A 23,292-nucleotide genomic window follows, 5' to 3' on the forward strand; every position below is an offset into this window, starting at 1 on the left:
AAACGAAACAAAACACGAGCACAAACCCACCTTTCATTAGTTAAATCCTTGAGCGGTGCAGTATCACACAGATTCTGTGTCCATAGTCTTAGCAGGAAGATTGGGAATTTGGCGTAAACCATGCCACTGTTTCCGTGAACCCAAGTTACTTTTTCCCAGATTACTCTGGTTTTGTTTGGTGTGCCACCAGAAGTCGCTGTGTGGTTCTTTGCTTTGTGTACATGAGCACATCTCTTGCCCAAATAGAATTCAGTTTCATCCCAGGCATAAATGCTGAAATTTTAAGAAGAGCTGTGTGCCCCCTTTGGTTCTGGAAACCACACGTACAGCCAGCAAAAATGGCCTTGGACCACAGCCTTCCTGTTCCCAGCAAGCCTCCACAGGCTCCAAGATGGCAGACAGAGTCCTTAGATCCTAGGTGGTAGGCACTTGCTTGTAAGCAAGTGCCTCCCATTCCTGAGTTCCTGCGGGGAGTTTGGTTGTAAAGAAGAGGGATGGGTTTGTCCATCTATTCTACCAAAATTTATTCAGCCCAGCTGTTGGCCAGGGTCAGGGTCACATGTTGAGATACACCAGCAAGCAAAACATAGTCATGTCTTTGCTGGAACTTTCATAGCCCTGCCCCTCCTAGCCCTTCACCCCTAGATCAGATACAGTGTGACCCCCACAGTGCTGGCATAAGCACACAACACAGACACCTCACCCAGGGTGGGAGTAGGAGGGTGGCAAAGGGATTTCTCCATGAAGCTGCTCGAGGGAAGTTGACCTCTGAGCTGAACCTAAAGGATGGGCATTTAGTGAAGTGAATGCAAGGTGGCCAAGGGAGGATCCAGGCTGAGGGCAAACCATATGTAAAGGCCCAGAGACAAGAATTAATACGATTCAGGGATTTGTCCTAGTCCACTTGGGCAGCTATCACAACATATCCTAGACTGGGTAATTTATAAATAATAGAGATGTATTGCTCACAGTTCTAGACACTGGGAAGTCCAAGATCAAGGCACCAGCAGATTCAATGTCTAGTAAAGGCCTGCTTTCTGCTTCGAAGATGGTGCTTTCTCACTGCATCCTCACATGGCAGAAGGGGTAAGGCAACTTCTTTCAACCTCTTCTAAGAACACTCGTCCCTTTCATGAGGGTAGAGTCCACATGACTTAATCACGTCCCCAAAAGCCCCGCCTCTTAACACTATCACATTGGGTATCAGGTTCCAACATAGGACTTTAGGGAGGACACCAACATTCAGACCACAGCAGGATTCAGTGTGACTGTTTCTGCCTGGATCGTGGAGTGCGAGAAGAGGAACTAGAGCCACTGAGGGGTTTTAAACAGGAGCAACACGATCAGATTTTCCTTTTAGAAGAATCACCTGGGTGACCTTGTGGAGAGCAGATGAGGATGTCAAGGCAGGCAGCAAGGAGGCCAGATGGAGGCTGTGGTTGCAGTCCGTGTGGCAGGGACAGGGAGTGCCTGAACCATCATGGCAAGAATCAGATGGATCCCAGGGTGACGCCAGCAACAAGAAGTGGGTTAAGTCGGATGGCCAGGTTTCTGGATGGAGGTTCTACCCCTCCCAGAGATGAGGAGCACCAGGGAGGAGCGGAGTGAGGGACAGAGTGAGTGGTGCAGTCTGGGATGTGGTGAATGAGGGTACCTGTAGGACATCCCTCAAATAGGGGGTTGGGCTGATTGGCATGGTCCTTGGGGGATGATCTGGGCTGTAGATAGTGATGTGGACATCATGGAACAGGATGGCATCACCCCAGAGGGTAGAGTAGGGGGCCAAGGAGGGAAGCTGGAGGGACCCCACCAACATTTAAGGGACAGACCAGAGAAGGGGACACTGAAGAGGTGCCCACAGAGACAGGAGAAAAGCCAGGAGAGTGTGGTGTCGTGAAGCTAAGGAGGAAGTGATCACGGTGCCTGCTGGATGCGGTCCCAAGTAGGTCAGTGGTGGCCTCACTCAAGAAGAGCAGTTTCAGTGGAATTTGAGGTGTGGACACTTGCACAGAAGGAGAAGTGAATGGGAATAGAAACAGCTGGTAAACTGCCCACTCCGCCTTGAAAGTGGCCTTTGGGATCGGGCGCGGTGGCTCACAGTTGTAATCCCAGGACTCTGGGAGGCCGAGGTGGGAAGATCGCTTGAGCCTACGAGTTCGAGACCAGCTTGGGCAACATGGCAAAATCCTGTCTCTACAAAAAATACAAAAATTAGCCAAGCGTGGTGGCATGCACCTGTAGTCCCAGCTATTAATACGTGGGAGGCTGAGGCAGGAGGATCACTTGAGCCTTGGAGGTTGAGGCTGCAGTGAGCTGTGAGGCACCACTGCACTCCAGCCTGGGTGAAGGAGTAAGACCCTATCTCAAAAACAAAAAACAACAACAGAAAAAGTGGCCTTTGTGGAGAAGGATGAAAGGGAGGGAAGAAATGATGGAGGTGGGCTTTACTAATGGCAGGGGAGGAGATGTGCTACCAGTGAGGTAACAGCAGAAGCCCCTGAGGTTGGGGTGAGGGGGCCAGGCCTAAGGCGGAAGCCAGAAGAGGAAGAAGGCAGTGCTGAAAGACAGGAAGGAACTTGCCAGGGATACGCAGGAGGGACAAGCTGACATCCGGGTTGACCCTGTGAAGTTCCCCTAGGTGCCAGCCAGTTGCTCCCTTCAGCACGGACATTCCAATCTCAGGGCAAAAGGGAAAAGGCCTTCAAGTGTTTCTCACCCAGAAGCTGCTCCCTTCCACACACTGAGTAGTATGTTTATTAAGAAGCACTGAGGCCTGTAATCCCAGCACTTTGGGAGGCGGAGGTGGGCAGATCACCTCAGGTCAGGAGTTCGAGACCAGCCTGACCAACACGGAGAACTCCCGTCTCTAGTAAAAATACAAAATTAGCCGGGCATGGTGGCGTGTGCCTGTAATTCCAGCTACTCAGGAGGCAGAAGCAGGAGAATTGCTTGAACCCTGGAGGCGGAGGTTGCAGTGAGCTGAGATTGCGCCATTGCACTCCAGCCTGGGCAACAAGAGTGAAACTCCATCTCAAAAAAAAAAAGCACTGAGCAACTCTCCTGTCCTCCCACAGGGCTGTACTTCAAGCTGTGGGCAAGCCCTTACCATCGCCTCCGTGCATCTGTCTTCCCCCCTGAGCTGTGCAGAGCTGGGACCAAGCCTTCTTCATCCTTGCTGGACACTCAGCTGTCCCAACACTTGGCCCATACTTGGAGCCGTCAAGCCCTGTTTATCTGAGTGTTCCTCGAGTGTCCTTCTGCTCTGGCTGGAGCCTGAAGAACCATCCCTGGCCTCGGGGAATTTTTACTCTAAAGTGGGAGATAAGCAGCAGAGCACATGCTCTTTACAATGAAAAGCACTATGGCCTTTGAGGGATGGAGGTGGGAAGGGCTGGGTTAAGCAAAGCTTTCCTGAATAAGCTGCAAAAATGGGCCTTGATCCCTTTGTAGCTCATAAGCATGATGACTGGGTGTTCACGCACACGTGTGAGGTGTGCCTCCCTTAAACCTTGTTAAGGGTTGTTACCCGTGTGATGGGAAAAAAAAGAAAAAGGAAACAAACAAACAAAAAAACCCAAAAATAGGCCTTGCTAGAAGAAGGGCGTTTTGCAGAGCGGAGTTGGGGAAAAGGAGGGCCCTGGGCGGAGGTGTACTTGGTAGAGTCAAAGCAAACTGGGCATTTGGGTGCAGTGCCAAGTGCCTGATCTACTTTATGTAGACTCATCTAATCCTTGCAAGAACACCAACAACCAGACACCATAATTTGATGAAGGAAGCAAGCCTAGAAAAGTTGCGTGACTTCACCAAGGCCACACAACTAGTAAGTGATGAGCGCTGGTTGTGAACCCAGGCAGTTGACTCCAGAGCTCTCCCAGGATGGGCAGCTCATCCGCTTTGGCGGGCTGGTGAGAAAAGGAGGAAATCAAATTGGAGGGGGAGATCATGAATCTTACATGGCCTAATTAAACTACCTCCACCCTCCAGCATTTCGTGCACATAGTTTTAGGATAGGGTTTCCCAAACTGGCATGGCCTGGAGCAAGACGCTCGGGAAGACATTCACATTTCTTGTAGAGTGAAACAAGTGTGGGGAATGCTCCGTTCCCTTCTACCCAAGGTGCTTCACAGCGCTCACGAACATCTGAAGAGCTCTCAGAAGTGGGAGGCAAAGGCATCTCTTTCACCCAGGACTTCCAGCATCTTGCCTACACCACGCTGTTTGCAGCGGCTCTGCAGCATACTGCAGCGCTGTTCATAACGCCCATGTGGGATCACCGCTTAGAGAAGCAAAGAAAGCACTTTGGCATAAGACGGGGTTTCCATCCTCATCGGCATCAACCAGTGTCTGGGACAGGAACTGGCGGCCGCTGCGGCCTGGCTTCCCAGCTGCCGCCCGGGTCTGCCCCTCCTACACTGCAGCCCCGTACACCCCTCGCTGTGTGTGACCTTTGGAAAAGTTCCATCTCTCCAAGCTTCATGTTTCTCATTTGTATAAAAGGAAAAAGGTATGAACACCCCCCCCTGCAGGGTGTTAGGAGGATTAAATGGGCGGAATAGGGTGTTTTTTTTCCCTTCTCCCCCGCCTAGAACAAAACCCAGGTTTCCGGTTGTCACGGTGGGCGCCGGGGGACCCTGGCCACGGGCTTCTCTCCGAGTTGCTGCGGACCGCCCCGACGCAGCTAGCGGAGAGGACGGGAGCCCGGAGTCATGCAGAAGCCAGGCTGGCCGGGGCTCGGGCCGCAGTGGACACAGGGGCTGCCCCGCCCCGCGTCTCCCGCAGCCGGATCGTGCCCGAGAGTCTCCCGGGTCTGGACTGGGCCTGGCGGCGTGGGAGGGGCAGGGCGGCGGGCGGCGCTTCCGGAGAGCGGGGCCTGCGCGCTGCTCTTCCCCGCGGAGCCCGCGCAGTCCGCGCAGCCCTCATCGCAACGGGGCCCGCGCGCAGGTGAGCCCGGGGCGGGGTCGCGGGGGACCGGGAGGCGCGGCGGGGCTCCGTGGGGTGGGCGACGGAGCGCGGCCGGCCTGGGCCCCAGAGTCCCGGCCCCACCGAGAGCCGCAGGGGTCCGCGCCGCCTCCGGTCCGGCCTTGCCCTGCTGGCGGCACATCCGCTTCCCTTCTTCACCTTTCTGGCACCCGCAACACGCAAGTGGCATGAAAGGGCCCTCCGAGGAGAATGTCACCTTTTCTGTCGCAAAGAAGCTCGCGCGGGGCGGCTCCCCTTTCGCTTGCCTCGCTGGAAAAGCCTGGCGCTCAGTGCGTTGTGGATATCGTTTCTCCTCACATTCTTCTCTGCTCCGGTCACAGCCTCTTCCTCTGCTCTTCGGGTTGTCATTGTGGCAGTGATTCAGCAAGTGCATAATATTAGTTAGGGTCAGGGACCTATCGAGGCATTACACCACAGTCATGGGCAGCTACACACGGGCTGGGCAGCCACTGTGCCAACGACTAGGGTGACCGCGGTGGACCAGACAGATCCAGTCTTCTGGTCCCCAGGGGACAGACAGGTACGCTAGAATCACAGCATACCCTAGAAGTGCAACAGAGAGGGGGAAGTGTGGAGAACTCCCGTTGAAACACCAAACCTAGGGGACACCAGGATCAGGAATGACTCAGAGGGAACCACATCTAGTTATTTTTTAGATTTAAAAGAGTTGATATGTAGGCACACAAATCGTTAAGTGTACAGCTCAACCATTTTCCATAACATGCACATTTCCTGATTCAGAGCAATCAATTAAACATGACTACATCCCTGGCTTCTAACGCCATAAAATAGGTTTGCCTGTTTTGGATTTTCCATCCATGGAATCATACATCATGTACTTTTTTTTTTTTTTTTTGAGATGGAGTTTCGCTTTTGTCCTCTGGGCTGGAGTGCAGTGGCGCAATCTCGGTTCACTGCAACCTCCGCCTTGTGGGTTCAAGCGATTCTCCTGCCTCCTCCCGAGTAGCTGGGGTTACAGGCGCCTGCCACCACGCCCGGCTAATTGTTGCATTTTCAGTAGCGACAGGGTTTCGCCATATTGGCCAGGGTGGTCTCGAACTCCTGAACTCAGGTGATCCGCCTGCCTCAGCCTTCCAGAGTGCTGGGATTACAGGCGTGAACCACCGCGCCCAGCCCTTCATGTACTCTTATGTGTGTGACATCTGACATTCAGTATGTTTTGTGATATTCACCCATGTTTAGTTAGCAGTTTATTCTTGTTGGTATATAATATTCCATTGTATGGCTAGACCACAATTTATTTATCCATTCTACTGGACACGGGTTGATGGACAGTCGTTTCCACTGTGGGGTTATTTTGTATCTTGCTGCTACAGACATTCTTGTGAATGTCTTTTGGTAAACATCTGTAAGCAGGCGGGGAACAGTGGCTCACACCTGTAATCCCAGCACTTTGGGAGGCTGAGGCAGGCAGATTACGAGGTCAGGAGTTCGAGACCAGCCTAGTCAATATGGTGAAACCCCGTCTCTACTAAAAATACAAAAATCAGCCAGGCGTGATGGCGGGTGTCGGTAGTCCCAGCTATTTGGGAGGCTGAGGCAGGACAATCGCTTGAACCCGGGAGGCAGAGGTTGCAGTGAGCCGAGATTATACCACTGCACTCCAGCCCAGGCGACAGAGGGAGACTCCGTCTCAAAAAAAAAAAAAAAAAAAAAATGTAAGCACTGCTGTTTGAGTATATTCGTAGGACTGAAATTGCTGATGTGTGTATGCTCATCTTAGTCTATGGCCAAACACTTCTCCACCGGCAGTGTTCGAGTTCCCATCCCTGCACACTCTTACCACTACTTGATAGTCTTTTTCTCTGTAGCCATTTGGCTGAGTGCCCAGCAGTGATGCATTGAGGTTTTAGTTTGCATTTCTCTGATGACTAATGAACTGTTTTTATGTCTATTGCTCATTTGAATATTCCTTTTGTGAAGTGCCTGCTCAATTCTTCTGCTCATTTTTCTGTCGTCTTACTAGTTCCATTGAGTCCTTGAAATATTTGTGATATAAGACATTTATTGGATATATGTGTGTGTGTGTGTGTATATATTTTTTTATTTGATTTTTGAGACGGAGTCTCTGTCACCCAGGCTGCAGTGCAATGGTGCAGTCTCAGCTCACTGCAACCTCCGTCTCCCAGGTTCAAGCGATTCTCCTGCTTTAGCCTCCCTGCTTTAGCTGGGATTACAGGCACCCGCCACCACACCCAGCTAATTTTTGTATTTTTAGTAGAGATGGGGTTTCACCATGTTGGCCAGGCTGGTCTTGAACTCCTGACCTAGTAATCCGCCCGCCTCGGCCTCCCAGAGTGCCGGGATTACAGGTGTGAGCCACTGTACCCAGCCCTGGATATATATTTTTAAACATTTTAACCCTTGGGAGATTGCCTTTTCATTCTCCTATTTATGTCTTTTGATGAACAGAAGTTCTTCATTCTAATGTTTTTTATTTTATCATTTTTTCCCCTTATAGTTGTATTATTTGAGTCTGGTTTTTAAAAAATCTTCCCTAGCAAGAAGACTCAGATAAAAGTAAAATTAAAGCTGGGCATGATGGCTCACGCCTGTAATCCCAGCACTTTGGGAGGCTGAGGTGGGTGGATCACTTGAGGCCACGAGTTAAGAGACCAGCTTGGCCAACAAAGCAAGATCCTGTCTGTACCAAGAAAAATTAAAAAATGAAAAAAATAAATTAGGTAGGTGTGGTGGCTCACATCTTTAATTCCAGCTACTCTAGAGGTTGAGATGGAAGACTGCTTGAGCCTTGGAGGTTGAGGCTGCAGTGAGCTGTAATCACAACACTGCACTCCAGCCTGGGTGACAGAGCAAGACCCTCTCTGGAAAAAAAAAAAAAAAAAAAAAAGGTCAGGTGTGGTGGCTCATGCCTGTATGTAATCCCAGCACTTTGGGAGGTTGAGGCGGGCCAATCACTTGAGGTCATGAGTTCCAGACCAGCCTGGTCAACATGGTAAAACCCCGTGTCTACTAAAAATACAAAAATTAGCTGGATGTGGTGGCGAGCACCTGTAGTCCCAGCTACTCAGGAGGCTGAGGCACAAGAATCACTTGAACCCAGGAGGCAGAGGTTGCAGTGAGCTGAGATTGTGCCACTGCACTCCAGCCTGGGTAATGGAATGAGTCTGTCTGAAAAAAAAAGAAAGTCATGGGTCCTTCTCACAGTCCCAGGTGTGAACACAGGGGGCCACCCTAGGTCTGCACCATAGTCTACAAACCTCTTTGAGAACACTGTATTGTGTCTATCAAGCTATAAATGAATTATATTCAGGACTTTAAGTGACATTGTCCTGCAAACCATAATTAATCCTACCCAAATGTTTCAGCAAGTGTTTGAGAACAAAACAGCCTTTGAAACCAAAATTCTTTTAAATGTAAAGTCAAAGTCAGGTGAAGCGTAGATGGTAATTTACTTATTTAAAGATGTAAAAACTGTTTCAAACAATTTGCACCTTTAAACAGACCAGGTTTTAGCACTCAACTGAAATCCAATACTTTCTCCATTCATTGGCCTGATCTAATCAGACACATAGTTTCCTATTGCTGCTGTAACAAATTGCCACAAACTTAGTGGCCTCAAACAACACATATTGATTATCCTGCCGTTCTAAGATGGGTCAGCAAGGCCGTGCTCCTTCTGAAGGCTCCAGGAAAGAACCCATGGACTTGCCTTTTCCAGCTTCTAGAGGCCACCTGCATCCCACTGCCGCCTGCTTCCCTTGGCACAGCTCTTTCGTCTGCCTCAGACCTTCCTGCCTCCCTCTTGAAAGGATCTTTGTGGTTACATTAAACTCACCTGGGTAATCCAGGAATCCCTCCCCATCACAAGGTTCTTAATCACAGCTGTCAAATCCCCTTTTGCCATGGAAGGTAACATATTCTCAGTTCTGGGGATTAGGATGTGGGCCTCTTTGTGGGCCACTATTCTGTCTACCCTAGATAGTGATTCCTGCTTAACAGAAATCGAATATGAACTCTAAGAGATACATATTCTAATTATATGCCTTCACAGGCTCCAGTACATTCCCTATATAATAGAAATTGGAGACCAGTTTGACATTGGATACTAAATACACTTTGGAATTTTTTTTTTTTTTTTGAGACTGGAGTCTCGCTCTGTTGCCCAGGCTGGAGTGCAGTGGCATGATCTCGGCTCACTGCAACCTCCACCTCCCGGGTTCAAGTGATTCTCCTGCCTCAGCCTCCTGAGCAGCTGGGATTACAGGCACGCACCACCATGCTTAGCTAATTTTTGTATTTTTAGTAGAGACAGGGTTTCACCATGTTGGCCAGGCTGATCTCAAATTCCTGACCTCATGATCCGCCCACCTCGGCCTCCCAAAGTGCTGGGATTACAGGCATGAGCCACTGTGCCCGGCCCACTTTGGATTTTATACAGCAAAACTCCATAATGTTTCCTTTACATCAATTTCTGCACATAATATTGGAAAAGCATTCTAGAAAGCACTAAAGGTATTGTGCTACTTCTTTTCTAAAGAAATTCTTTACTAATTTTCTTTTCTTTATTTTTTTGAGATCGAGTCTCGCTCTGTCACCCAGGCTGGGGCACAGTGGTGCGATCTCGGCTCACTGCAACCTCTGCCTCCCAGGTTCAAGGGATTATCCAGCCTCAGCCACCCAAGTAGCTAGGATTACAGGTGTGCGACACCATGCCTGGCTAATTTTTGTATTTTTAGTAGAGACAGGGTTTCGACCTGTCGGCCAGGCTGGTCTTGAACTCCTGAGCTCACATGATCTGCCCACCTCGGCCTCCCAAAGTGCTGGGATTACAGGGGAGCACCAGCACACCCGGCTAAATTTTGTATTTTTAGTAGAGAAGGGGTTTTGACAGGCTGGTCTGGAACTCCTGAGCTCACATGATCTGCCCACCTCGGCCTCCCAAAGTGCTGGGATTACAGGCATGAGCCACTGAGCCCGTTCCCTTTACTAATTTTCTATCAAGTCATAGCTCTTACAAAGTGGGTATTTTTGGTATGATTCTACTTTATGAATTTTTTCAAAGCACAAAGAAAGCGACTGCGTATTAGACCACACAGCAAATCAGAGAATAGGCAGACCTAGTGAGTAGAGCTTCCAGTTGGAGATTTGGGTTCATTACCTTACCTACTTGTCAACCACATCTCAAGATATGATGACAGTTACCAGGTCTTGGAAAGATTAACACGTGTTTGAATGTGTGGCAGTTCCACAGCTCCAGCTACAAAAGAACTGAAAAGGAACAGGGAAGGTGCATGGCGTCTTGGATTCCAGGAAGTAGGCAGTGTGTATGGTTACTGGAATTTACCTGCCATCTTGCTCAATTATCCTGTCAAAGGTGCTGTTATTTTTCTCTTTAAAACGTTTCCATGTTTCTCATGAGGGCTTATACCACCGTACTTCTGGTGGCATATACTGCTGGACAACTGGATTTCTTCTTAACCAAGCAATGGAAAAGCAATTTCCCCCAATTAGCATGCGTTGCCAAAAGGGCAAGTCATTTCATAAAATGAGAAACTGAAACTTTAAAATCTACATATATTAAGTAGATTAACATATTATGTTAATTTTTAACCTTTATAATATTTACAAATCAAATGATGCTCTAGTTTACAAGTGCACCAAGGCCAAATAATTAATATTAAAATTAAAACAATTGAAAAAATATTTCAATAATGCAAAAACCAAGTGACATCATGTTTACTACTGGGGGCAAAAAGGCATCCTGAACGGCCCTAGCTGCAGCCTACCACTTAGGCTGTCTGAAATCCCAAGCATATTGGGAAAGAAAAGAAACTCATATACATACTCATAGTCAACATCCAGTGCCTTTTTGGTGGCTTCACATTTAGCTGTGTTGCTTTTTCAGATGTCTTCTCTGGTTCCTGTACCCATTCCAACTCTTTGCTCTGCCTCCTTTGCTGCTATGGTTTAAGTTCTCCTTCTTTTTTGAACTTTGATATATGATCACAAATCCTCAGCATCCCTTGTCTTCTATGCATCAGTGAACAAAGCATTAATGTGCAGCATAGAATGACATTCTTTAATTTTTTTTATTGAGATGGAGTTTCGCTCTTGTTGCCCAGGCTGGAGTGCAGTGGTATAATCTCAGCTCACTGCAACCTCCGCCTCCAGGTTCAAGAGATTCTTCTGCCTCAGCCTCCCAAGTAGCTGGGATTATAGGCGCCTGCCACCATGCCCAGCTAATTTTTGTATTTTCAGTAGAGACAGGGGTTTTACCATGTTGGCCAGGCTAGGCTTGAACTCCTGACCTCAGGTGATCCGCCGCCTTGGCCTCCCAAAGTGCTAGGATTACAGGCGTGAGCCATTGTGCCTGGCCACATTCTTTAAATTTTGAAACCTTTTATTTTAGTGTGTCTAATAATACTTGCTTCCATGAGTTCTCAGGTTTGTTTTGATCTCACAGATCCACCAAAGAGAAAGCAGCCCTGTGCCAGTTGCTCTGCCAGCCTTTCACAGGAGAAGTGTCACTAGAATACTACAGCCCCCACAGGCTCTGCTCCACAGAAACTTAAGGCTGAAAGAGTGTCCGCCATCAGGGACATCCTCTGTCACTACGGTGGGAAGAGAACATGGCAGGTTGCCTTTCTAAGGGATTCTTGGGTCTTTGTATTTCCACATAAATTTAGAAGCAGTCTGACAACCTCCCCACCAAAAAACCTAAAAAACAAAAATCTTCTAGACTTTGGAACAGCACTGAATTAATGATCAGTTTGGGAAACGTTAACATTACAAGTTTTATAAACCATGAACATAATATATCCCTCCAATATCTAGATTATTTTATATACATAGTAGCCCACATTTTCTAAGCATTTATTACATGCCAGGCACCATTAGGACTTTACATAAATTATTTCATTTAATCTTCACAATAATGCTGAGAAGGAGGCTCTAGTACTTCCATTTCACGGATGGAGAAACGAGTTTAGCAAGGTGGCCAAAGGTCACGGTTAACCAGAGATGAGAATCAGGCACTCTACCTGCAGTCTGCAGTCTGTACCACTTTTTGACATGACCTTCCTGAGCTGACGGCTGCAGGGGCGATGGGTCTATGGATGGAGTTATTCAGGGGGAGGCAGACTTGGAGGAAAAGTCTCCCAAGATTTCCTGCATGTGCTCTCTCTCTACTGTTCAGCTTCTGTCTATCTGGATACATAATTATTTGTCCAAATAGCAACTGTCCTTCTTCTGCCATTTCAGGCCTTACATAGGAAGTCCTTCTAAAGAGCTGCCTGCCAGCTGCCCTTCCCCAGATCCCGAATATCCTCCTGGCCAGGTGGAGGAGAGAACAGTTCCTCAGCTGGTCATGCTGAGCTCATACCCTGTAAGTCTGACCACACTACACAGCTTTGGCTTTATCTAGAATCCAGCTCCAATCACAGTCGTGTCTGGCCCTAATCTCATGAGGAATGAAGGACCCATTTAGAGAAGAAGCCTCTGTCAGGCATTAGGAGAGAAACAGAACTTTGCAGAGCTCATCCATGGGGAATGAGAGCAGGGTAAGTGCAGCCTTTGTGATTCTCTCTCTTTGCCCTCTATAGGATGGCTGCTCCATGAGGTCAAGACTGGGTCTCCTCCCTCCTCCCCCTTCACCAATGCCTGGTCTCACGGGGCTAGTTTTGACCCCCACGCTATGGCATCATCGACCTCCCTCCCAGCTCCTGGCTCTCGGCCTAAGAAGCCTCTAGGCAAGATGGCTGGTGAGTGGAACCGGACTCGCGACTCTGCTGTGTTCCTGAGTGTAGTGCTCAGCCTCCATAGGGCGCGGTGGGAGGCCTGCCTGGTCCAAACTCAGAGAGACGCAGGAAGGCTGACGTGGGGAACTCCTGACCTGAATTCAGGGCCTGGATGCTTTGTGGAGAGTGAGGAGGGGAGGCCTGCGTCAGCTCAGCCAGATCTTTATCCTTTTGGCTCAAAGGTTTTCCAGGCCTGCTCAGCTAGCTTTCCTAGCCTGGAAACCACTGTGCTGAGTGCTTAACACTGTCTCTTGTCGTCTAAATCTTTGTTCCAGAACCATTTAGAGGAGAAGCCAAGCAGAGAGAGAAAATGAATCAATCCCCACCACAACTATCTGTCCTTATCAAAGGCTGGGGAAGCTGTTTTCATCTCCTTATGGAATCCCATACTCCAAACACAGACCTGAGCAGTGTTTCTCCCCCACAGACTGGTTCAGGCAGACCCTGCTGAAGAAGCCCAAGAAGAGGCCCGGCTCCCTGACATACCTGACACTGCATTATCTCAGTTAACTTTCAGCAACTAAGACAGGTCCGCAAGTCCCCAGTCAAAGCCGTGTCCCTGACTCCAGAGTGTGGGTTCTTTTTTTTTTTTTCTTTTTTATTGATCATTCTTGGGTGTTTCTCGCAGAGGGGGATTTGGCAGGGTCACAGGACAATAGTGGAGGGAAGGTCAGCAGATAAACAAGTGAACAAAGTTCTCTGGTTTTCCTAGGCAGAGGACCCTGCGGCCTTCCGCAGTGTTTGTGTCCCTGGGTACTTGAGATTAGGGAGTGGTGATGACTCTTAACGAACATGCTGCCTTCAAGCATCTGTTTAACAAAGCACATCTTGCACCGCCCTTAATCCATTTAACCCTGAGTGGACATAGCACATGTTTCAGAGAGCACAGGGTTGGGGGTAAGGTCACAGATCAACAGGATCCCAAGGCAGAAGAATTTTTCTTAGTACAGAACAAAATGAAAAGTCTCCCATGTCTACCTCTTTCTACACAGACACAGCAACCATCCGATTTCTCAATCTTTTCCCCACCTTTCCCCCCTTTCTATTCCACAAAACCGCCATTGTCTTCATGGCCCGTTCTCAATGAGCTGTTGAGTACACCTCCCAGATGGGGTGGTGGCCGGGCAGAGGAGCTCCTCACTTCCCAGTAGGGGCGGCCGGGCAGAAGCGCCCCTCACCTCCCGGACGGGGCGGCTGGCCGGGCGGGGGGCTGACCCCCCACCTCCCTCCCGGACAGGGCGGCTGGCCGGGCAGAGGGGCTCCTCACTTCCCCGATGGGGCGGCTGGCCCGGCGGGGGGCTGACCCCCCCACCTCCCTCCCGGAGGGGGCGGCTGGCCGGGCAGAGGGGCTCCTCACTTCCCGGTAGGGGCGGCCGGGCAGAGGCGCCCCTCACCTCCCGGACAGGGCGGCTGGCCGGGCGGGGGGCTGATCCCCCCACCTCCCTCCCGGACGGGGCGGCTGGCCGGGCGGGGGGCTGACCCCCCCACCTCCCTCCCGGACGGGGCGGCTGGCCGGGCGGGGGGCTGACCCCCCACCTCCCTCCCGGACGGGGCGGCTGGCCGGGCGGGGGGCTGACCCCCCCACCTCCCTCCCGGACGGGGCGGCTGGCCGGGCAGAGGGGCTCCTCACTTCCCAGAAGGGGCGGCCGGGCAGAGGCACCCCTCACCTCCCGGATGGGGCGGCTGGCCAGGCGGGGGGCTAACCCCCCCACCTCCCTCCTGGACGGGGCGGCTGGCCGGGCTGGGGGCTGACCCCCCCCACCTCCCTCCCAGACAGAGCGGCTGGCCGGGCAGAGGGGCTCCTCACTTCCCAGAAGGGGCGGCCGGGCAGAGGTGCCCCTCACCTCCCGGATGGGGCGGCTGGCCAGGCGGGGGGCTAACCCCCCCACCTCCCTCCCGGACGGGGTGGCTGGCCGGGCCGGGGGCTGACCCCCCCACCTCCCTCCCAGACAGAGCGGCTGGCCGGGCAGAGGGGCTCCTCACTTCCCAGTAGGGGCAGCCGGGCAGAGGCGCTCCCCCCACCTCCTGGACAGGGCGGCTGGCCGGGCAGGGGGCTGATCCCCCAACCTCCCTCCCGGACGGGGCGGCTGGCCAGGCGGGGGGCTGATCCCCCCACCTCCCTCCCGGACGGGGCGGCTGGCCGGGCGGGGGGCTGACCCCCCCACCTCCCTCCTGGATGGGGCGGCTGGCCGGGAGGGGGGCTGACCCCCCCACCTCCCTCCCAGACGGGGCGGCTGGCCGGGCAGAGGGGCTCCTCACTTCCCAGAAGGGGCGGCCGGGCAGAGGTGCCCCTCACCTCCCGGATGGGGCGGCTGGCCAGGCGGGGGGCTAACCCCCCCACCTCCCTCCCGGACGGGGTGGCTGGCCGGGCCGGGGGCTGACCCCCCCACCTCCCTCCCAGACAGAGCGGCTGGCCGGGCAGAGGGGCTCCTCACTTCCCAGTAGGGGCAGCCGGGCAGAGGCGCTCCCCCCACCTCCTGGACAGGGCGGCTGGCCGGGCAGGGGGCTGATCCCCCAACCTCCCTCCCGGACGGGGCGGCTGGCCAGGCGGGGGGCTGATCCCCCCACCTCCCTCCCGGACGGGGCGGCTGGCCGGGCGGGGGGCTGACCCCCCCACCTCCCTCCTGGATGGGGCGGCTGGCCGGGAGGGGGGCTGACCCCCCCACCTCCCTCCCAGACGGGGCGGCTGGCCGGGCAGAGGGGCTCCTCACTTCCCAGTAGGGGCGGCCGGGCAGAGGCACCCCTCGCCTCCCGGATGGGGCGGCTGGCCAGGCGGGGGGCTGACCCCCCCACCTCCCTCCCGGACGAGGCGGCTGGCCGGGCAGAGGGGCTCCTCACTTCCCGGTAGGGGCGGCCGGGCAGAGGTGCCCCTCACCTCCCGGATGGGGCGGCTGGCCGGGTGGGGGGCTGACCCCCCCACCTCCCTCCCAGACGAGGAGGGAGGACGCTCCTCACTTCTCAGACGGGGTGGCTGCTGGGCAGAGGGGCTCCTCACTTCTCAGATGGGGCGGTTGCCAGGCAGAGGGTCTCCTCACTTCTCAGACAGGGCGGCCGGGCAGAGACACTCCTCACATCCCGGACGGGGCGGCAGGGCAGAGGTGCTCCCCACATCTCAGACGATGGGCGGCCGGGCAGAGACGCTCCTCACTTCCCAGATGTGATGGCGGCCGGGAAGAGGCGCTCCTCACTTCCTAGATGGGATGGCGGCTGGGCAGAGACGCTCCTCACTTTCCAGACTGGGCAGCCAGGCAGAGGGGCTCCTCACATCCCAGACGATGGGCAGTCAGGCGGAGACGCTCCTCACTTCCCAGACGGGGTGGCTGCCAGGCAGAGGCTGCAATCTCGGCACTTAGGGAGGCCAAGGCAGGCGGCTGGGAGGTGGTTGTAGCGAGCCGAGATCACGCCACTGCACTCCAGCCTGGGCGCCATTGAGCACTGAGTTAACGAGACTCCGTCTGCAATCCCGGCACCTCGGGAGGCCGAGGCTGGCGGATCACTCGCGGTTAGGAGCTGGAGACCAGCCCAGCCGACACATCGAAACCCCGTCTCCACCAAAAAAATACGAAAACCAGTCAGGCGTGGCGGCGCACGCCTGCAATCGCAGGCACTCGGCAGGCTGAGGCAGGAGAATCGGGCAGGGAGGTTGCAGTGAGCTGAGATGGCAGCAGTACCGTCCAGCTTCTGCTCGGCATCAGAGGGAGACCGTGGAAAGAGGGGAGAGGGGAGAGGGGGGAGGGGGGAGGGGAGAGGGGAGAGGGGCCAGAGTGTGGGTTCTGAATCACGAAGCTCTCCGCTCCTCAGCAACTCTGAGCAGTAGCCTCTTCCCCATTTAGCGACAATCTAGGATTTCTTGGGGCCAAACAGATGCCAGTCCTCCGTACCCCTTCCTTCCTGTATACGTAGCCCTTCCTAATTTAAGTCCACCTCCCCTCAGTGCTGAAAGTGGGCTTCAGGACTGATGGATCCTTGCTAGCATAACGTAGCTCTGCCTGCAGACTCCCAGTGGTTGACTAGTCAGCTCTAGTGGGAAGTTCTGCTTAAGATGGGCTGGGCTGGGGGTACCGGATATCAAAGGGCCTGGAGTAGTGCAAGGCCATTTCTCTTAACCAGGCTGCTGGAACACTCTCACATAAGGATTCCAGAGTTCTGACACGTCCAAACCCTTTACCTTTAGAGGGCACTTTTAGGCAAGTCCCAAAAAATAAACAAAAATAGAGTGCTGGGCACAGTGGCTCACGCCTGTAATCCCAGCACTTTGGGAGGCTGAGGCGGGCAGATCACGAGGTCAGAAGTTCAAGACCAGCCTGACCAACATGGTGAAACCCCGTCTCTACTAAAAATACAAAAATTAGCCAGGTGTGGTGGTGCATGCCTGTAATCCCAGCTACTCAGGAGGCTGAGGCAGGAGAATCGCTTGAACCTGGGAGGCAGAAGTTGCAGTGAGCCAAGATCGCACCACTGTACTCCAGCCTGGGTGAGAGTGAGACTCTGTCTCAAAAAAAAAAAAAAAAAAAAAAAATAGTGGAGCAACAGGTCTCTGAGAATAAGATGTTTCCCAGTGCAGGGAGGTGGGCTGCAGTCTGTCTGTCCTCCCTGGGAGGTGGGGCTCCTCCCTGTGTGGGCAGTGAGAGGGCACCTGGTAACACACAGGCCTGAGCAGTGTTTCTCCCCCACAGACTGGTTCAGGCAGACCCTGCTGAAGAAGCCCAAGAAGAGGCCCAACTCCCCAGAAAGCACCTCCAGCGATGCTTCACAGCCTACCTCACAGGACAGCCCACTACCCCCAAGCCTCAGCTCAGTCACGTCTCCCAGCCTGCCACCCACACACGCGAGTGACAGCGGCAGTAGTCGCTGGAGCAAAGACTATGACGTCTGCGTGTGCCACAGTGAGGAAGACCTGGTGGCCGCCCAGGACCTGGTCTCCTACTTGGAAGGCAGCACTGCCAGCCTGCGCTGCTTCCTGCAACTCCGGGATGCAACCCCAGGCGGCGCTATCGTGTCCGAGCTGTGCCAGGCACTGAGCAGTAGTCACTGCCGGGTGCTGCTCATCACGCCGGGCTTCCTTCAGGACCCCTGGTGCAAGTACCAGATGCTGCAGGCCCTGACCGAGGCTCCAGGGGCCGAGGGCTGCACCATCCCCCTGCTGTCGGGCCTCAGCAGAGCTGCCTACCCACCTGAGCTCCGATTCATGTACTACGTTGATGGCAGGGGCCCTGATGGTGGCTTTCGTCAAGTCAAAGAAGCTGTCATGCGTTGTAAGCTACTACAGGAGGGAGAAGGGGAACGGGATTCAGCTACAGTATCTGATCTACTTTGACTTTTAGGAGACAGCCCTGTAGCCTAGTAGTTCAAAGCGCAGCTTCTGGAAAAGGCTGTCGGGGTTTGTATCCTGGCTCCTGCACTTATTAACCCATAAAAAGTAACTTGGTCAAGTTACTCACCCGCTCTGTGCCTTGGTTTCCTCACTGACCAACAGGTTTCCATTGCTATGAAATGAGAACAGTATATACACTAAGGGCTCAGAACATGGCCTAGCACATGTATTCATAACAGGCAGCGCCTAGCACAAATCAGCTCCTCAAGTTAATAGCTAGTAGTAGTAACAGTAATAGCATTAGGTTTCTCTAAGATCAGGCTGGAGATGTCCATCAAGAGCTGGGAAGGTGCCAGGAGGGACATTGGTTTAGTAAGGCAAAATGATGCAAAATAATAGGAAAGAAGTGCATATAAGTGTATCTGGGGAGGGCCATGCTATTGCAGTAGGTTTGGAAGTGTGGTAATAGATAAAAAGATAGAAGAGGCAGGACCTGTTGGGGAAAACAGATGCTGGGTTTGGGAGGTGTGACAACGCTGTGATTGGTCTCTTTCAGATCTGCAGACACTCAGTTGACACTTGTTATATCATGGGACCCCGGAAATTGGAGTAAAGCTAGAAACAGAAAACCCATGCAGGGCCTCGGATTCCCACAAATGTGACAAGAGGTATAGGGAGTGAGTCGCAGCGCTTTGCTCGTGACCCTGGGATCAGAGCACCCATCAGGCTTCCATTACTGTGGGCTCCCTAAGAAGACCATGGAGAGCTTGGGGACTCCCCCAGGAAGGCCGTGAAGCTGGGGATTCCCCCTAGGAAAGCCATGAGGAAGCTGGGGACTCCCCAAGAAGGCCATGAGGAAGCCAGAAATTGGAAGTGGTAGGAGGTGGTACTGATCAATGATGGCCAGCAGGACTCATCTCCTGCCTAACTGGACAGGAAGCCTGGTGCCCACTTCTGTCTTCCCCTGGAACTGGGCACTGGCGTACACTGGTATCCCTCCTAAAGAAGTGACTCACCTGACTGATCAGCAAGAAGCCTAGATTGCAGGCCTCACCATGGATGGTCTTCCTAGTTGCCTGGGGAAACCCTGGAATGGGCGTCAGGAGAAAGCAACAAGAATCCAGTCCTTCACACTCACACTACTCTGTTCCTCTTCCCAGAGACATCGATTCACTTCAAAGAGCTGTAGGGAAGATGCAGTCAGCACTGCACTGTATTTTTTATTTATTGCCTAGGTGCCATTAAAGACACAAACCTAGAAGCCTAGAGGCCATTCTGAATATGGGGGTGGGGTGGTGGAGGGAGCAAGTGAAGAGATGGGAATCCAGGGCTCAGGGTTCAACGCCTTCACCTGAGATCACAAGCCCATGGATGCTGTGACATCTGGGAGCTTCATCAGTGGTCTGGCTAAAGCTGATACTTTCACAGTCACCATCTTCACCTTTGGACTGGGAAGAATCACCATTTTTCTTCTGGCAGATGACTGTATTCCTTATAGGACAGGCAAGGTTTCATTCATCTGTTCTCAGTAAGTTTGTTGTTGAACTGAAATGAATTTCATTATTTCCTCCAATGTGTACTTTTGTGCCCCCCTCTCACTTCTCCCTATCATGACCCCTCTTTTGCTGAAAAAAATTTTTATTATTTTTTCTATCTCTAGTTCTAGAAAGAGAAAATTTATTTTTTAAATTATAAACTATTTTGCCAGGCGCCATGGCTCACACCTGTAATCTCAGCACTTTGGGAGGCCGAGGCAGGTGGATCACCTGAGGTCAGGAGTTCAAGACTAGCCTGGCCAATATGGTGAAACCCTGTCTCTACTAAAAGAACAAAAAAAATCAGCTGGGTGTGGTGGCGGGGGCCTGTAATCTCAACTACTCGGGAGGTTGAGGCAGGAGAATTGCTTGAACCTGGGAGGTGGAGATTGCAGTGAGCCGAAATCACGCCACTGCACTCGAGCCTGGGCAACTGAGCAAGACTCTGTCTCAAAAAAAAAAGGCCAGGCATGGTGGCTCATGCCTGTAATCCTAGTACTTTGGGAGGCTGAGGTGGGCAGAATACAAGGTCAAGAGATCGAGACCATCCTGGCCAACATGGTGAAACCCCATCTCTACTAAAAATACAAAAATTAGCTGGGTGTGGTGGCATGGGCCTGTAGTCCCAGCTACTCGGGAGGCTGAGGCAGGAGAATTGCTTGAACCTGGGAGGCGGAAGTTGCAGTGAGCCGATATTGCACCACCGCACTCCAGCCTGGGTGACAGAGTGAGACTCCATCTCAAAAAAAAGAAAAAAAATTATTTTATTATGCACAAAAGGATTAACAAATAATATGTCCACTCATGTGCCTACCACCCAGTTTAAGAAGCAAAACCTTATCATCCCTTATAGTGGTCCCTTTGTGCCCTGAATTGCAGTCTCCCCTTCCCCCACCAGAAATAACCAGCATTTTGAATTTTGAACTTCTTGCTTTTAGCTTTTCTCTATACATTTACTACATATGTATGCACCTCCACCAGCATACTGTGTAGTTTTACATGGTTTTATATTTTATGTAAACAGCATTACAGCGTTTGTATTCTGCAGATTCCTTTCCTTGTTCACCAAATGTGAGATTTATCCATGCGGATGGATGACATGCCAGTTATTAATAATACACTTTCATCCCACGATGTAAATATGCCACCATTTAGTTACACATTCTTCTCCAAATGGGTATTTGGTGTTCCTAGGTTTTTGCTATTAAAAACAATGAGCCTCTGAACTTTTTTGTACATTTTCACAAGCAAGATTTTCTAGGATTTAGCCTAGAAAATCCTGCTGGGGCTGGGCGTGGTGGCTCATGCCTGTAATCCTAACACTTTGGGAGGCCGAGGCGGGCGCATCACTTGAGGCCAGGAGTTTGAGACCAGCCTGGCCAACATGGTGAAACCCTGTCTTTACTAAAAATACAAAAATTAGCCAGGCATGGTGGTGCACGCCTGTAATCCCAGCTACTTGGGAGGCTGAGGCAGGAGAATTGCTTGAGCCTGGGAGGCAGAGGTTGCAGTGAGCTGAGATATCGCACCACTGCACTCTAGCCTGGGTGACAGAGCGAGACTCCATCTCAAAAAAAAAAAAAAAAAAAAGAATATACATACTATTTTTCTAGAAGATGCCACAGTTTCTTCCAAATTGGCTGTACCAATTTAAGTTCCTACAATTTGTGTTTAAGAGTTCCCACTTTTTCATGTTCTTGCTAACACTCAGTTATCAGATTTTTAAATGTTTTCTAATCTGGTGGATGAAAACTGGTAACCTATTGTTATTTTTTTTCCTTTTCATCATTTTTATGAAAAAAAAATCAAGCATATACTGAAAGGAAGAAGTTTGATGAATCCCTATGTGCCCGTCAGCTAGCTTCAACAATTACCAACTCTGAGCTACTCTTTTATCAATAATACCCTACTCATATCTCTCACTCCCCACAAGATCATTTGAAGCAAATCTCAGAAATCACTTTATTCCTAAATATTTAAGTATGCATCTCTAACTTATTAAAATTTTTTTGGTTTTGTTTTTTGTTTTTCTGAGACGGAATTTCACTCTTGTTGCCCAGGCTGGAGTGCAATGGCGCAATCTTGGCTCACTGCAACCTCTGTCTCCCAGGTTCAAGTGATTCTCCTGCCTAAGCCTGGGATTACAGGCATGCACCACCACACCCGGCTAATTTTTGTATTTTTAGTAGAGATGGGGTTTCACCATATTGGCCAGGCTAGTCTTGAACTTCTGACTTCAGGTGATCCACCTGCCTCGGCCTCCCAAAGTGCTGGGATTACAGGCGTGAAGCACCACGCCCAGCCTAAAATAATATTTTACCTTTTACTTTGTGCTTTTTGTGTTTTACTCAGGAAGTCCCCCCCTACATCTGCTTTCTTCTGTATTTCTTTTCATATTTAGGTCTTTAATCCACCTGGATTTTTTGTTTGGGTTTTTGTTGTTCTTTAGTCAAAGATCCAATTCTTTTTTCTATTTAAATAACCATCATTGACTGACTAGTCCATCCTTACCCCACCCCTACTGATTATGATGTCACTGCTGTCACATATTGTCATTCGTGGGGGGCTGTTACTGGGTTCTCCAGTCTCCTCCCTTTATCTGTTTGTGTATCCCTGTGCTGGTGCCACACTGCCTTGTTCACTGATGTTTTTAATAAGCCTGCACCATTTGTATGTCAATTCTTCCTGCTCTTCTTATCCATCAAAAATCACTTTAACTTTTCTTGTTCCTTTACTCTTCCATATAAATTGTTTATTCAACCATCAGGTTCCAGGAAAAAACCTGTTAGTATTTTCATTGGACTTACATGGAATTTGTAGATTTTGAAAAAACAGATATTTTTATGAGTCTTCCTATTCATAAAAATAGTATGTCTCCATTTACTTATGTCTTTAAGTGTATTTCAATAAAGCTTTCTATCTTTTCCACATTGGTCAGCTCCTCTTTTTATTAGAATTATTCCCTAGCATTTCATATTTTCTGTTGCTGTTGTAAAGGGTAATTTTACATTTTTATCTATTACTGATATAAAGAATTGTAATTTATTTCACATATTGATCTAGTATTAAGCAGCATGCTGAATTACTTAATTCTATATGACTATAAACTTTGCAGGGACTTGCTGTTGCCCAGGCTGGAGTGCAGTGGCGTGATCATGGCTCACCACTGCCTCGACCTCCTGGGCCCAAGCAATGATTCTCCTATCTCAGCCCTCTGAGTAGCTGGGACCACAGGCCTGTGCCACCACTCCTGACTAATTTTTCTGTACTTTTTGTAGAGATGGGGTTTTGCCATGTTGCCCAGGCTAGTCTTGAACTCCTGGGTTCAAGCCATCTGCCTGCCTGGGCTTCCCAAAGTGCTGGGATGACAGGTGTGAGCCACCACACCTGTCCTGTTGGATTTTCTATAAACAGTCATACAATTTGCAAAAGAAAACAAAAACTTTAGTTCCTTGTGTGGTTCCTAAGGCCTCCAATAAAACAAAGTGACAATAGCAGCCATCCTTGTCTCATTCCTTAGAAGGAATGCTTCACACATTTCTCCACTAAATGTGTGCGTTGTAGGTTTTCTGATACATAATTTTTTCTTTTTTTTTTTTTTTAGTCTTGCTCTGTCGCCCAGGCTGGAGTGCAGTGGCGCAACCTTGGCTCACTGCAACCTTTGCCTCCCAGGTTCAAGCGA

The 23,292-nt window shown here is 51.0% G+C and overlaps 1 protein-coding gene, 1 long non-coding RNA gene and 1 pseudogene across 10 annotated transcripts; 2 read left to right on the plus strand and 1 right to left on the minus strand.

Moving 5' to 3' along the window:
• The first annotated feature begins 3,438 nt into the window (after positions 1–3,438).
• Positions 3,439–3,536, plus strand: LOC112204931 (small nucleolar RNA U13; annotated as a pseudogene).
• Positions 3,537–4,587: 1,051 nt separating this feature from the next.
• TIRAP (TIR domain containing adaptor protein) lies at positions 4,588–22,536 on the plus strand. 9 transcript variants are annotated; one of them, XM_063782575.1, is made up of 7 exons: positions 4,821–4,941; positions 11,429–11,581; positions 12,226–12,349; positions 12,567–12,725; positions 17,438–18,016; positions 18,632–19,801; positions 21,851–22,536. In XM_063782575.1, the coding sequence occupies exons 4-6, from the start codon at positions 12,659–12,661 to the stop codon at positions 18,649–18,651; spliced, it is 666 nt and encodes a 221-aa protein (XP_063638645.1). In that variant the 5' UTR covers positions 4,821–4,941; positions 11,429–11,581; positions 12,226–12,349; positions 12,567–12,658; the 3' UTR covers positions 18,652–19,801; positions 21,851–22,536.
• LOC107967375 (uncharacterized) lies at positions 16,328–19,225 on the minus strand. The gene is made up of 3 exons (XR_008537899.2): positions 19,092–19,225; positions 18,203–18,247; positions 16,328–16,442 (listed from the first exon to the last, which is right to left on the minus strand). It is a non-coding gene; the product is annotated as an uncharacterized LOC107967375 (long non-coding RNA).
• Positions 22,537–23,292: the final 756 nt, after the last annotated feature.

The sequence above is a fragment of the Pan troglodytes genome, chromosome 9 (assembly GCF_028858775.2).
Source record: "Pan troglodytes isolate AG18354 chromosome 9, NHGRI_mPanTro3-v2.0_pri, whole genome shotgun sequence".
Classification (NCBI taxonomy): domain Eukaryota; kingdom Metazoa; phylum Chordata; class Mammalia; order Primates; family Hominidae; genus Pan; species Pan troglodytes.

What these genes read in the sequence shown, in the direction of transcription:
- TIRAP (XM_016919851.4), top strand. Translation starts at nt 4,707, where the DNA reads ATGCAGAAGCCAGGCTGGCCGGGGCTCGGGCCGCAGTGGACACAGGGG. An exon ending in GCAACGGGGCCCGCGCGCAG is followed by an intron (nt 4,942 to 12,566) that starts GTGAGCCCGGGG and finishes TGCCCTCTATAG; the next exon opens with GATGGCTGCTCCATGAGGTC. An exon ending in GCCTCTAGGCAAGATGGCTG is followed by an intron (nt 12,726 to 17,437) that starts GTGAGTGGAACC and finishes TCTCCCCCACAG; the next exon opens with ACTGGTTCAGGCAGACCCTG.